This window comes from Zingiber officinale, chromosome 2B (genome assembly GCF_018446385.1).
Source record: "Zingiber officinale cultivar Zhangliang chromosome 2B, Zo_v1.1, whole genome shotgun sequence".
Taxonomy (NCBI): Eukaryota; Viridiplantae; Streptophyta; class Magnoliopsida; order Zingiberales; family Zingiberaceae; genus Zingiber; species Zingiber officinale.
This window is the reverse complement of record NC_055989.1, coordinates 101,041,372-101,056,270: the sequence shown is the minus strand read 5'-3', so window position 1 is coordinate 101,056,270 and position 14,899 is coordinate 101,041,372. Positions and strand designations below refer to the sequence as shown.

The 14,899-nt window shown below is 43.0% G+C and overlaps 1 protein-coding gene and 1 pseudogene across 1 annotated transcript; both read right to left on the bottom strand.

Moving 5' to 3' along the window:
- Positions 1 to 2,649: 2,649 nt before the first annotated feature.
- LOC122048491 lies at positions 2,650 to 3,865 on the bottom strand (annotated as a pseudogene).
- A 527-nt stretch (positions 3,866 to 4,392) lies between these two features.
- LOC122049338 lies at positions 4,393 to 5,335 on the bottom strand. Its single transcript, XM_042610731.1, has one exon. It carries the CDS (start codon positions 5,263 to 5,265, stop codon positions 4,540 to 4,542), a length of 726 nt encoding a protein of 241 aa, XP_042466665.1. The 5' UTR covers positions 5,266 to 5,335; the 3' UTR covers positions 4,393 to 4,539.
- Positions 5,336 to 14,899: the final 9,564 nt, after the last annotated feature.

The window sequence follows — 14,899 nt, the reverse complement described above, 5'->3', positions numbered from 1 at the left end:
ATACCGGGTGAAGCGAGCAAATAACAGTTTCTAAGCATAGCGACAACGACGACCGAAGCGGACGAAAGATGACGAAGATGAAGACAACGACACAATGCAATGATAATTGAACTTTAGTTTTAATTAAACTTTAATTAATTAATTGAATCAACTTCTATCTTAATAGGATAATTTAAATAGATTTCCTCATCCCTTAAATATACTATCCTATTAAAATAATTAAACCAAAGGTAATATAGTAAGTGTTAAATTAGGTTATAATATTATCTAGAATTGAACCAAATAATATTAGATTATGTTTTATTCCCCATAATCTTGCTTAAGTGATTACCTAATAATTACATAATCAAAATTATATATTGATCCCGTCTAAAATCGGTGAAACTTGACCACCAGTGATGGCTTTAAGGTTCACCAGAAGAAGACCTTGAAGGGAGATCACCTACAACATCACAAGGTGGAAGAAGAAGAAGGAATGTCAGTAAGCAGGCCAAGGGGTTCTTGGCGTAGCCACTCCGACGCTCAAGTCAGCCTTTCGCGATAAGCATGATGAAGATAAACAATGTGGTAAAGTAATTTGTATCACTATATATGCGCGTACCTTGGCCTGCGGTGGCATGACTTTTTATAGCACGAAGGAGTGATGTGTTACATCTGTGACTATCAAAGGAGATGGTGTATTTTTGACAGGTCTTGCACTATATGAGATCTCATAGGATCACGTTGCATCCAGTATACTACTCTACGTGTCACGTTAGTCCACGTGCTAGAACGTCTAGATTTTTGGGCTTGGGAGAGACGTTGGGTCGGAGTGGAGTGAGCAGGAGCACCCGAACAACACAGTCGATCAAACATGAGCGAGATATCTGTTCAAGGGGCTACTAGAGTATTTTATCAGGGAGCTAGGCCCCTCGAATATCCGATCGAGTAGTTGGGTCCTTGAAGTATCCAATTAGGAAGATGAGCCCCTGGAGCTAGGTGGACCAACTGGATCAGGATCAAAAGAGACAAATGGAGCACTGAATTTGTTGGTTAGCGGAGGTGAGCATAGCTGCTTTGGATATGTGAGGGCTCCAAGAGTTTGAGGACTCCAGGAGCTCAAAAATCGGAGACGTCTTAGGCGGCAGTGCCTAGCACGAGCCAAAAAGGGGTGGCAACAAGATTTGGCTCGAGGGAGCAACGTGCTCTGATAGTGAGGGGATCTGTGCTAGATCGACGTCAGAGGCGTATGGTAGCAAAAGATCTGCACTGAATCGACATTGGAGGCGTACCTGGTGGTGTAGCACTGCTAGGGTGTGAGGGCTGATGATGGAGGTGTGCCTAAGCATGACACAAAAGGCAACGTGACCAACAACGGGCTCGTTGAGGTGCGTGAGGGAGAGGAGGAGAGGGAGGCGTAAGTGTCGCAAGGCATGAGAAACAATTGGTGGGATCACGTGAGAGAGGGGTGAAGTAGTGGCGGCGTCAGGAAAAATTAGGATTCTCTCCCTCAACCTCTGTTTGGATGGGGTGAGGAAAAATTCATTAACAGAAGGAAGAGGGGAAGAAAAAAGAAGTAAAATATTTTTGTTTTCCTTGTCTGGCAGGAAGAGAAGATTAATAGGGAGGAAAATAAAGGTTAAGGGGGCGTTTGGTTTAGGGTAATAGAAGTAGGGAATGGGAATGGGAATCATTGATTACCATTGTTAATGTTTGGATTATAGGAATAGGAATACAAATAAGGGAATGAATCCTTGAAATTGGGTAATAACTCATTCCCATGTATCTCCCCTTCAATGAGCCATTACCCTATTTTCATCAATCAAAATATTCCCTTATTCCAAAAATACCCTTGACTTAAAACTAAAATTTTCTCCATTAATATCAAATATCAAAATATATTTATTTATTTTTTCTTTCATATCACTTCTCTCTCTTTGTTCTCTCTCATCATATTTTCTCTCTCATCATTTTATCACACACTTTCTCTCTCCTTAATCTCTCCTATCACACTCTCTTTCCCCTTTTTTTCTCATTACACTTTCTCTCTCATCACACTTTCTCTCTCCTCAATCTCTTCCATCGCACTCTCTTCCTTTTTTTTTTCTCATTACACTTTCTCTCTCATCACACTTTCTCTCTCCTCAATCTCTCCCATCACACTCTCTTTTTTCTCATCACACTTTCTCTCTCATTATACTTTTTCTCTCCTCAATATCTCTTGTCACACTCCCTCCTTTTTTCCTCAACACACTTTCTCTCTCATCATACTTTCTCTCTCCTCAATCTCTCTCATCATACTCATTGTTCTCTTTTTTCTCATCATACTTTCTCTCTCCTCAATCTCTCTCATTACACTCTCTCTCCTCATTTTTTTCTCATTATATTTTCTCTCTCTTCATCCTCTCCCATCATACTTTCTCTCACATCATATTTTCTCTCTCATCTTCTCTCATCATGCTCTCTCCAATCACATTCTCTTTTCTCATTTTCTCTCATTACACTTTCTCTCTCTTCATTCTTTCTCATCATACTTTCTCTCTCATCATACTTTCTCTCTCATCATTCTCTTTCATCATATTTTTCTCTCACATTCATCTTTCTCTCACATCTAATTTTTTCTCTTATTTTCCTTTAAGGGTAAAAAAAGAAATTTTGATTTATTCCGATAGAAGATATGCAACTAACCAAACATTGCTTTTAAGAGTGATATCCATGCTCATACCCATTCCCATTCCACAATACAATGATTCCCATTCCGATTCCTATTCCTAGGAAAGAACCAAACGCCTCCTAAATGTATAAAGTTATGAAAAATACTCAGTCGGCATTTCCTCCAATTGTTAACTCTGAAGAGGAAGAAGAGGCAGCCACAATAGAGTAGAAGGTCAGTGCACAGGTGAGCAGCAACAAAAAGACGGTGGCGATCAAGGAGATGACTACCCACGGGTTCCCAAAGTACCTGTGTTTCAAGCTCGCGCTCCGCGTGTTCCACTAGTGGTTGTAGTATCTGTTCACCCTCTCCGGCAGGTAGCTGTCATCGAAGTCGAACAACACCTCCAGGCACAGCTTGTTGAGCAGGTTCGCCACCTCGCCGTCATTGCCTAGCCAATATTCGATGATCCCCCGGTAGTGCATGTAGCTCACGTCATCCTTCGAGTTGATCATGAAGATGATGTAGGAGGTGATGTCCTTGGTTCAGTCGGGATGGCATTGTTCCAACACGATTAGGTTCAAGAACAACGATTTGGTGCCGTCGTGGATTAACAATCGTGTGATTTTGAGCACGCCGTACGTTGACGAACTTAATGTCCTAAAATTGAATGTCGTGCAGCGCATCGTGAGCACGGGGTCATTGTGATTGTAGCCTAGGTCCCGAAAACCCTCACCGACGCCTCTCCTCGCGCCTCAAAAGAGCTCTAACACAAAGGTACCATCGACCACCAGCATCTCCACGAGCTCGTCGCTGGATAGGGCAATGCAGCCCTCGTAGCAGGCGCAGCACCATCTTTCGTCTACAAGAACCCTCACCCCGACACCCTTCTTCTCCGCCTCGTGTGGAACAAGGTCGATAATTGCTACATGCCCGTCACCACCACGGATAGCAACCGCGTCGTCGTGCTCGACATCCGAAATCGGCTATTAAAAGGGGATACAATTGAAACAAGACACCCCGATTCAAGGTGTAAGAAATTCTACTTAGAAGGGATAAAACTCACCCGTCTCTCCCCATTCCCTCGTTATCTCCCCTTCCTATCCTTGATTCTTCCCTCACTAACTCCCGAATAAATGGTCCCGCGGAGAGAAAAGAGAGAGCGGCCCCCTCCTCCGTATTCTGTGGAAATCCAAAAGAAAAGGGTTAAAAAAAAAAAACTGAAATGACCATAAAGCCCCTGTTCTACCACGTGGCTTCGTGATCCACCCCTTATTATGCATGATAGTTTGAATCAAATCCATCCATGATGACTCGGGTTACGTGGGGCGATAGATGAAAAAGAGCAATAACTCATCGATCAACAATAATGTCTAGACTCAAATTAATACCATTTCCTTCTCAACGTCTCCCGCACGTGTTGGAAAAAAGAAAATCAAAACACCCACCCTCCTTCGCAGCCTATTTATTAGCCTCCCAAGTCACCTAAACGTGTGTATCGACTTTGACTACTTTTTCGTCGTCTTCTCCCAGGCAAGGCCCAAGGCGCTCCTTCTTTCAGCTTCTCAGGCCCCTACTTCTCCCACGAGCACCAACCACGCTTCCGCTCCGAGCCCACAGAAAGGAAAAAAGGGCAGAGGGGGAATAGATTCTCGCCGTGTCAGCCTTCTTCACCTTCTTCGTCTCACTTGTCAGCTGGCCTGGCACCAAGTCCTTCTCCCGTTACACAAATACTTACTCACGTAACAGTCAGCATATCGTATTCTCCATTCAAATATTTCAATTCCACTTGTGTAACAGCCAAAATACTTAAACAAGGTTTTTAGGCCGATTTAACAATTTATAACACATGACTTGATATATATGTATAACGGAATAATGATATGTACGATATACGCCGCCTTATATCAGTCTCTGTCTTCTTTTCCGTGATTAGTGGCGCTCTGGTTTTGGGCGCTCCTCTTCCTTCGTCCGATACCCCCAAATGCCGCGCCGCCGCGGCCGCGGCCGCGGCTCCGCTCCGACTCTTTGATCGTCTCCAGCTTCGGTTTCCACGAACGGCATCTCACCAACTGCTTGTAGTCCTTGGCCAACTCCTCCGTCGTGCACACCCCCCGCCCTCTCCTCTCCTGCGCGGCCTCCTCCTCCGCCAGCCGATCCAGGTACTCATCGGACACGCGGACCTGGAGCCTTCCGGCGGGCGTCTTCTGGAACTCGATCGGTCGGATCGGCGAGCATCCGCCGGATCGCTTGAGAAAGTCGCCGAGGCAGGATGCGAGGGAGGAGAAGGAGAGGGGGGTGGCGGGTCGAAATAGATGAGCGGGGAGGAGGAAGTAGGTGCGGCCGGGGAGGAGGAACTCTTCGGGGGCTAGGCAGGGGACGGGCTGGCCGATGACGAGGCCGTCGGAGCGGCAGAGGAGGTGGAGAGGGTGCGCGTCCATGAGATCGCCGGCCGAGACGGGCAGGTGTTGGATGCGGATCCGGCCGTCAGCGCCCAGCAGGCGGACGGATCGGTTGGACGGTGGAGGGTCGGCGGCGGTGTCGGTAGCTGCGTCGCTGGGAAGCCACGGGGAGGCGCCGGCCACGTGGAAGCACCAGGGCATGAGATGGAGAGTGAGGGGTTTGAAACCCATCTCTGCTCTGTTCTTGTATAACTACTAGCAGATCATGGTGGAACTGAAGAGAGACGATTGTGAATTAGGAGAGGGGAGGGGGAGTAGAAAAAAAGGGCGCCGGGGCGTTATACACGTGTGCTTTTGTTTTTTTAATTCACTCTTTTATTTAAAAAAAACAAAACAAATGTTGAATGAGTTTGACTGAGAAGGAATATAACTAAAAGATAGCTTGTACTCTTTCTCTTTAGTCCATGCATTTGTTTTATCTTTAATAAGCTTTAACATTTGGAAATCTAGCCGTCTAGTGTTAGTATGTAAATTATTTAATGATGGACGCTAATTCAGTATGTAAACTTCTTAATGATGGACGCTAATTCTTGATAGGGAAATGAATATGATTTAATTGATCTATTGAGGCATACAATAATATTTAAGGAATGAAATCTAATCCTTAAATTTAGATAAGTAATGTTCATAAATATTAAATTTAAGAAAAAAAATATAATAGGTGATGCAAAGATTTTTGAATTATTTTATCTAAAATTTAAAATAAAATTTTTAGATAAGATAATTGATATGGATGTTCTTATAATGGATTCAGATGATCCCGAGAAGATCTCTCCCGTCTAATACTTTAAGTTAGATTGATAGTAGAGAGAAATATGAAACAACAATAATAGGTTGAAGGATTAAGTCTCCATAAGGTCTGTTAACACTTAATTAATAACACAACAATTTCCATTAAAATTAAACTCTAATTAAATGATATAATGGATGATCTATTAAAGGAGTTTAAAATATTGGATATGAATGGTATGTGCAGATCCAATAACATAATTTGTTAACATTAATGGATGATTGACGTGTTATATGCTCTTTCTCTCCTCTCTCCTCCATTGAGACGGAACTCCGATTGTTGCCCATTCCTCTAAAAGACTCCGTTGCACTTGCAGAAATTCTCTTCAACAACCAGTAAGGAACAATGGGTTTGACATTGGATTCAAGTCAGCTCCTTTGTTTCCATTACATTCAGTTTTTGATTTTCTTATAGATGGTGATAACTAGATCCTATGATGCATTATTTGGTTTCGTTTTGATGTATTGTATTGTTTTCAACCAGTTTCAGAGCTTAAGATTAGTTAATCAACATCTTTAAGGTGTAAGGATTAGATTCTGATGATATGGAACATATTATTGTAGTGATTCCTCTTTAGAGCAATGAATCGATGCATATCTGATGTGTGCTAACGACAAGTGAATGATCGTCATCAAGTAATAAAATATCATTAAGTGAGATCGTGTTGTTGAATATCAATTTACTTGCAAAGCAGGTTATTTAGAAGAATCTAGACGAGAGTAGCTGTGAAAATGGGTTAAGGGAACGAAGAATGCTTGAATGAGAACGGTAAGAAATTTATTTTTTGAGGCAATTCTAGGATTTTAGTATTGGAGTTCAATCAAAGTCCCACATTAGAAAGATTTGATAAAAATCATGGGTTAAAAGGATGCAATGATATCTCCATTGGTATGAGGTCTTTTGGGTAGAGCCTAAGAGCAAAGCATGAGGGTCTAGGCCCAAAGTGGACAATATCATGCTATTATAAAGATATGTGGACATCCTTTTGCACAATAAATGGTATTAGAGACATGGTCCAAATCAGATACAATGTGGGGCGGTCTTGAACGAAGTTGAGGGTGAGCTCGGAGTAGGTCAGGATGACCGGATACTTGCGAGGAGATCCAGAGCAGGTCATGGTGACTGAATACTCGCGGGGAGACTCGAAGTAGGTAAGGATGACCGGATGTTCGGTCAAGGTGACCAGATGCTTGCTGGGAGACCTGGAACAGATCAAGGTGATCGGATACTTGCGGAGAGGTAAGTAGGTCAGGGAGACCCGGTGTAGGTCAAGAGTGATCGGAAGCGGATACTTACGGGGAGGCCCGGAGCAGGTCAGGATAATTAAATGCTTGCGGGGAGGCCTGAAACAGGTCAGGGTGACCAGTACTTACGGGAGGCGAGTAGGTCAGGGTGACCGGATGCTCTCAGGGAGGCTCGAAACAGGTCAAGGTGATAAAATGCTCGTGGGGAGGTCCGGAGTAGGTCAAGGTGACCGGGTGTTAATGCTTGCGGGGAGGCCCAGAGCATGTCAGGGTGACCAAGTGCTCTCAGGAAGGCATGGACCATGAGAATAATTGTGGTCCTTCGTTTGAGGGGAAGATTGTTGAGGTTCAATCAAAGTCCCACATTGGAAAGATTTGGTAAAGATCATGGGGTTAAAAGGATGCATAATATCTCCATTGGTATAAGACCTTTTGGGTAGAGCTCAAGAGCAAAGTCATGAGGGTCTAGGCCCAAAGTGAATAATATCATGTCATTATGGAGATATGTGGACATCCTTTGGACACAACATTTAGTTCCGCCATAAGGATCATTGACGAATTAGTTACGATTCTCTTTTTTATCTCAATGTTAGATTATACTTGAAGGGACATGTCCTAAGGTAATCAATGTGTCTGCGTGTCTATCCTAATACAATTCCTATTTTCATGACATTTAACTAAGACAAACCCTTTATACTTTGTGACAACCAATGGAATCCTCGAGAGAGTTAGATTTACTTTCATAACAAACTCTCTAGTTTAGTTTTATAGGTCGGAGAATAGAGTTCACTGTTAGGTTTATCCCCTAATCTCTATGAATTCAACATATCTTTATATGCTTTGATTATATGTTAGGGTTCATATCTCAGTCCATCTTATAGAGATTCATCACTAATTCTAAATCCCACAACATAAGTAAATAATTGAACACACTAGAACTAACTCAAGAATCATACAAATCATCGATGAAAAGATAAAAATATATTAAAGTTGTCAACCAATCCTTAGGTTACTCCTTGATCCTAGAATTAGAAAGACTACTCCATCACGATAGAGATACAAGCCAACGACATTGAGAAAAAATATTCTACAACTTTAAATGAAAGTAATATGCAAGAAGAATGGTCCCCACAGGGGTACCCAGTTGGTTAGAGGGTGGTAACTTTACTACAATGGGGAAGAGATCAATTCTTGGAGGTCGCATGCCCTCGGGGGACAAAAACCCCTCTCACCTTCTAGTCACTTGGCGGTCGGCTATAAGCTGACCCTATGATTTACCTCCCTTCACATAACCTGGGGACAGACTATGAATGACACCTGGGGTGAGCGTAATCATGTTTTGTTATAATATACAAGAAGAACTCAGTTTGTAGATGATGTCAATGTCTCTAGAAGATCTACACGTGCTCCTTGATAGACATAATCTCTAAGCTCTTCGAAGGCGGTTCTCCCTCCTAGGGCTTTTGTCATAAACCCTCGATTAGGGTCCCTTTCTAGAACCTTTGATGATCTTTAGCCGACACCCCTAGGTTCTATTTATAGGCCTAAACCCATAACAAAATCTCCTAAAAATTCAAAAGACCGCCATCAAAGAACTTGTTGAGCAATCTTCTGTTAAAAGATTGTTTTGTAATCTTCCTTTTAAGATTCTTGCCAGAGTTATAAGGACGTTCTCAATTAAAATTATAGAAAACCAATTCAGACTTATCTGTTGGATGGCTTGAGTTGATAATCTCAACTTATAAACTTGGGATGATTAAGCTAAGCTGCTGGGATTTCACTAGTCGACTATCGAGTGCTCCCTGAGTCTGAATGGCCTACCCATGTTATCCTCTTGAGTCATATGATTGATTTACTCGTTTGGAGACTCTATTATAGAAGGGATTTAATCAAATGAGAGGACACTTCCAGTCACTCCAATAGCAGGAGATGCTATATATTCTCAAGACTTGACATCTTAGCTAGCAACTGTTGGACACAAACAATCTGTTGCCGAAGATATATAGGGTATTAGCTGAATTTAAACTACTCTGAATTAAATTCAACTTACAGTCGAGATGACTTGAGTGAATAATCTCAAGCTGCCAGCAAGGGATGGTTTCTGCTACGAGCCAAAGAAGATTGACTGAGCCGCTAGTTTGTGTTGCCGAGCGGACGGATCGGCCGAGAGGGCAAGTCGGCCGAGCGGAGGGCGGATCGAATGAGCGGAGGGCGGATCGGGCAAGAGGGAAGGTCAGCCAAGCACAGGACAGATCGTTCGAGAGGGCAGGTCGGCCAAGCAGGGGGCAGATCAGCCAAGAGGAGGGCGGATCAACCGAGCAGAGGGTGGGTCAGCCGAGTAGAGGGCAGATCAACCAAGCGGAGGGCGGATCGACCGAGCAGAGGGTGGATCAGCCGAGCAGAGGGCGGATCGATCGAGGGGAGGGTGGATCGACCGAGCGGAGGGCGGATCGGTCGAGCGGAGGGCGGATCGATCGAGCGGAGGGTGGATCGGCCAAAAGGGCAAGTCAACCAAGCACAAGGAAGATCGGTCGAGTAGAGGGTGGATCGACCGAGCAGAGGGCGGATCGGCCAAGTAGAGGGCAAGTCGGCCAAGAGGGTAGGTTGGCCAAGCAGAGGGTGGATCGGTCAATCGGGCGAGCTGATCAAGGCCTGCGAGAGTTGCAGTTTCCTTGAAACAGATTCGCCCCCACCTCCAGTTGTGCTTCGAGGCTTACTCGGGTCGTCTGTTTCCCAGGATACAACGGTTTGACCGTGAACCCTACCAAGCGCTGGTGGTCACGACGAGCTGAGTGGCACCCGATCGCTATCACGGGCACTCTGCAGAGCAGGAGTAGCACGGCAGAGGAGGGGAATGAGGTGGAGAGCTTCTGCTTGTTTCGTTGCATGTGTGTTCTCTGCATGTGATCGCATCCTCCTTATATAGGAGCTAAGATCAACGACAGAGTTAATGGTCGATTAATGACCATTACTAGCCGAGCAGTGAAACGTCTACTGTTTCACTCATTATTACTCGAACGTTTAGATTATGCATTAATCTCAAACTTAATGCATCCATTACACAACAGCAAAAGGTTTACGTGGAAAAATGTTGGTTGTTCCACTTGGGAAAATTTTACCCCGATCGGTCCGGCATTCGATGCGCGCAGGTCGTGCCCGCACATGAGCCAACATGGTTCAGTGCAATCCGGGCCTTGGATTTGCACCCTCCCCCCTGCGCACCCACACGTGAGAGAGAGCCTTTTCCCATGCATTTGTTCACATCCTCAATGTATGTGAATCAATATAAACCAACCAACAAGCCTTGAATCTCTCAATGTGGGACTAAAGTCTCATTCATAATGGAGCTTCTCTCTTCTTCCACCTCTTCTCCATTCACATATTTGACAATCCCCCACATGAATGGAAATAGGGTATGTGATAGCATTCAGCAGTTGAGTCAAGTATATGATATGTAGGTTTTACCCTTTGAACCTTCCCTTGTGAAGATCTGGTTGCTTACTGGCTGATAGTAGACACGATGTCATTGAACTATACTGGCGTTTGTGTAAGCAGTGACAAATCTCACACAAGACTCTCCTTGATACAACTCAGTTCTCATGAGTGTGTTTGTTCTTAGCCATAAACACGTCTGGTTCTGTGAGAAACTCTAAGAATTGTGTCTCCAATTCTCTTCGAAACAACCCCACTTCTTTCTCACATAGGTGATCCCTCAAGAGTTGTCATATACTCTTATTGATCATTAAAAACCCATCGGCTTACCCTCGTCTAGTCACTATTTCATTGGGTTATTCCCCACAGTATATCTAGTCAGTGTAGATTAGTTGTCCCTTTGAACCTAGTTCTTGGGATCTCCAGCTAGTATAGGTTGGGTGTCCTCTGCACTGATCGCTGACAACAACATCAAGCTCATTCCTCGTGAGGAGCTTGCAACTAACTCTCGATTTAACCCTTTGGTTAGCGAATCCGCTAGGTTATCCTTTGACTTCACATAATCAACAGTGATAACTCCCGTTGAGAGTAGTTGTCTAATAGTATTATGTCTACGATGTATATGTCTAGACTTACCATTATACAAATGGCTCTGTGCCCAATCGATTGCTGATTGACTATCGCAATATATGCAAATCGTCGGCACATGTTTCGGTTATCGTGGAATATCTTCTAAGAATTGTTGTAGTCATTCAGCATCTTCATCACATTTGCCAAGAGCTATAAACCCAGACTCCATCGTGGATCTGGTTATTACGGTTTGCTTAGAAGATTTTCAGGAAATGACTGCACCTCTAGAGTGAAGACATATTCAGTCGTACACTTAGAGTCTTTTATATCATATATCCAACTTGCATCGCTGTATCCTTCGATCATAGTAGGATATCTTGTATAGTGCAGTCCATATTCACGAGTATACCTCAAGTACCTCAGTACTCTTGTTATCCCTTTTCGGTGCTCAACATCGGGATTACTCGTGTATCTACTCAGTTTGCTTACTGTGTAGGCCAAGTCTGGTCGTGTACAACTCATCAAGTACATCAAATTCTAATCACTCGAGAGTACTCTATCTGAGAGATGCTTTCACCTTGATTTTTCGATAGATGTTGACTCGTATCTATTGGTGTTCGTGCCAATGCAGTATCACTCTTAGTGAATTTCTCAATAATTTTGTCCATGTAATGAGATTGACTAAGAATAAGTCCTTCTGTTGTTCTAAGAATTTTGATTCCTAAAATCACATCAGCTAGGCCCATGTCTTTCATATCAAATCTTGAGCTTAACATACCTTTTGTGGATGCTATTATCTTATCATTACTTCTAATGATAAGTATGTCGTCAACATAGAGGCACAAGATGACATAATCACTTTCTGTGGCTTTTATTTAGACACATTTATCACATTCATTGATCTTGAATCCACATTCCTTCATGGTATTATCAAATTTTTTATGTCACTGCTTTGGCGCTTGTTTCAAGCCATATAATGACTTCACCAATCTACAAATCTTGTTTTTCTATCCTAGCACAGAAAACCCCTCAAGTTGCTCCATGTAGATCTCCTCTTCTAAATCCCCGTTTAGAAAGGCAGTCTTTACATCCATTTAATATATTTCGAGATTCCATAGAGCGGCAATAGCCAACAATACTCTAATGGAAGTTATTTTCGACACCGAAGAATACGTGTCAAAGTAATCGAGGTCTTCTCGTTGTCGGTATGCTTTGATTACCAGTCTGACCTTATACTTATCAATCGTGCCATCTGACTTCATTTTCTTCTTAAAAATCCACTTGCAACCTAGTGGTTTACTTCCCGGAGGAAGATCCACAAGTTCCCAAGTGTGATTTTGCAAGATAGATTCTATCTCAGATGCAATTGCCTCTCTCCAGTGAGGTCCATCAGAAGAGCCTACAGCTTTTGAGTAACTTCGGGGCTCACTCTCCAACACGAAAGTGATAAAATCCGATCCATAGGATTTTTCTACCTGAACTCTTTTGCTCCGTCTAGGCTCAACCTCCATAGGTTCCTCATCATCATCATCTTCTTCTTCGCCTTGTGTTTCATTTACCCGTTTTGAGGAGCTAGTATCCTCTCGGGTCTTATACGGAAACACATGCTCGAAGAACGAGCCATTTCTCGATTCGATTATCGAGTTCTTGTGTATCTCCGATATGTGTGACTCATACACACAAAATCTATATGCAGTGTTGTTTTGTGCATATCCAATAAATATGCAATCAACAGTCTTTGGTCCTATCTTAATCCTTTTCAGATTAGACACCAACACTTTGGCAAGACACCTCACATTCGTAAATATTTGTAGGACGATTCTCTTCCATTCCACAACTCATAAGGGTTCTTATCTATTTTCTTCCGGGGCACCTTATTTAAAAGGTAATTTGTTGTTAATACAGCTTCCCCCCACATGGACTCTAGCAATCCAGAGCTCAAAAGAAGATCATTCATTATCTCCTTTAGAGTTCAATTCTTTCGCTCAACAACTCCATTTTGCTGAGGAGTATAAGGGGTTGTTGTTTCGTGTCTGATCCCATGTTCAGCACACAACTCAGCAAACAGTGATACATATTCACCTCCTCGGTCACTTCGAACCACCTTAATGTTTCTATTAAGCTGATTTTCAACCTTAGTCTTATATAGAGTGAATTTCTCTATAGCTTTATCCTTACTTTTGAGAAGATACACATAACAATATTTTGTGTTATCATCTACAAAAGTGATGAAGTATTTATTACCACCACGTATTGGCATATCTTTTAGGTCGCACACATCAGTGTGGATTAGGTCAAGTAGTTCGTTACTTCTTTCAATATGTTGAAAGGATGACCTTGTCATTTTCGCTTCAACAAAAATCTCACATTTGTGTTTTGTGTCAAGGTGGAATATAGGTATGCTTTGCATATTAATTAATCTACGCAATACATCGTAGTTAACATGTCCTAGTCTACCATGCTATAAACACGAAGACTCAAGCATATAAGTGGAAGAGCTTTCAGTTTTATTTATCTTAGGCCTAATCGCTATTACATTGAGCTTAAACATCCCATCAGATACATAACCCCTTCCTACAAACACTCCATTCTTGGACAATATAACTCTGTCTGACTCAAAGATAATGTGAAAGTCATGCTTGCTCAACAGTGATCCGAATACTAGATTCTTCCGAATCTCTGGAACATACAATACATTGTTTAGAGTAAGGTCCTTGCCCGAGGTCATCTTCAGCACCACTTTTCCTTGGCCTATGATGTCTGAGGTTGCTGAGTTTCCCATGAACAGCTTGTCTCTGTTGGTGCGGTTAGCACTAACGGTCTAACCCAGATTTTGATGAATGACAAAATAGGTTAAGTTAGTTTTGTTATTGATCTAACACTCTGACCGAGTGTGTAGGAAAAGTTCAGACAGGTCGACGGGCTGACCTGATGTCTGGCATGAAGCCCAGCTAGGTCGACGGGCTGACCGGACGTTTGGCACGAAGTCCAGCTAGGTCGACGAGCTGACCGGATAGCTGGTACAAAGTCCAGATGGGTCGAAGGGCTGACCTGACGTCTAGCAGGTAAGTCACTGGAGGGGAGTGACTGTGAGGACGCGTTCCCAGGAAGGGAACTTAGGGGTCGATCCAACTTAGAACCATTTTGGAACTCTAAGTCGAGATCTTGACTAGATTCTGATATAGGAGAGATGGAATCTAATTAATACTCTTTCTGTTAAACTATGAATTGTGCTAATAATCTGTTTTGTAGGAGATATAAGTGTCTCGGACTAACGTTTTCTTACAGGAAGGAAGCTGCTGGAAATCAAGGTCCGGGCGCCCGGAGGCAAAGTCTTATCCCCAACGTCGCTGTGCCACGTGGAGTTCATTGGTTGGCTCGGCTACGTCACTTCAAGGCACACCGAAGGGTTGCGGGCGCCCCGAACCTCCTATATAAGGAGGGTCAAGGCTGGAGCTAAAGGAACAACAAAAGATTCTATCTCTGGTGCTCCTGTGATGCTGCTGACAACACTATACTTTTTTAGTCTTACTTTTCTTGTCAGTATTGCTTATTTTCATTAGCTTTCTTGTACTTTAAATTGTAAACAAATACTTTGAATTGCTAGTGAATTGCCTATCGAAAGCACCCTTGTGTGCGGGCCTTGGAGTAGGAGTCAACACAGGCTCCGAACCAAGTAAAAATCACTTGTGTTAGCCTTGCTCTTTTCTTGCTTATTCTTTTTCCGCTATGCTTACTATTTATGACCTTTTTAAATCGTTATTCACCC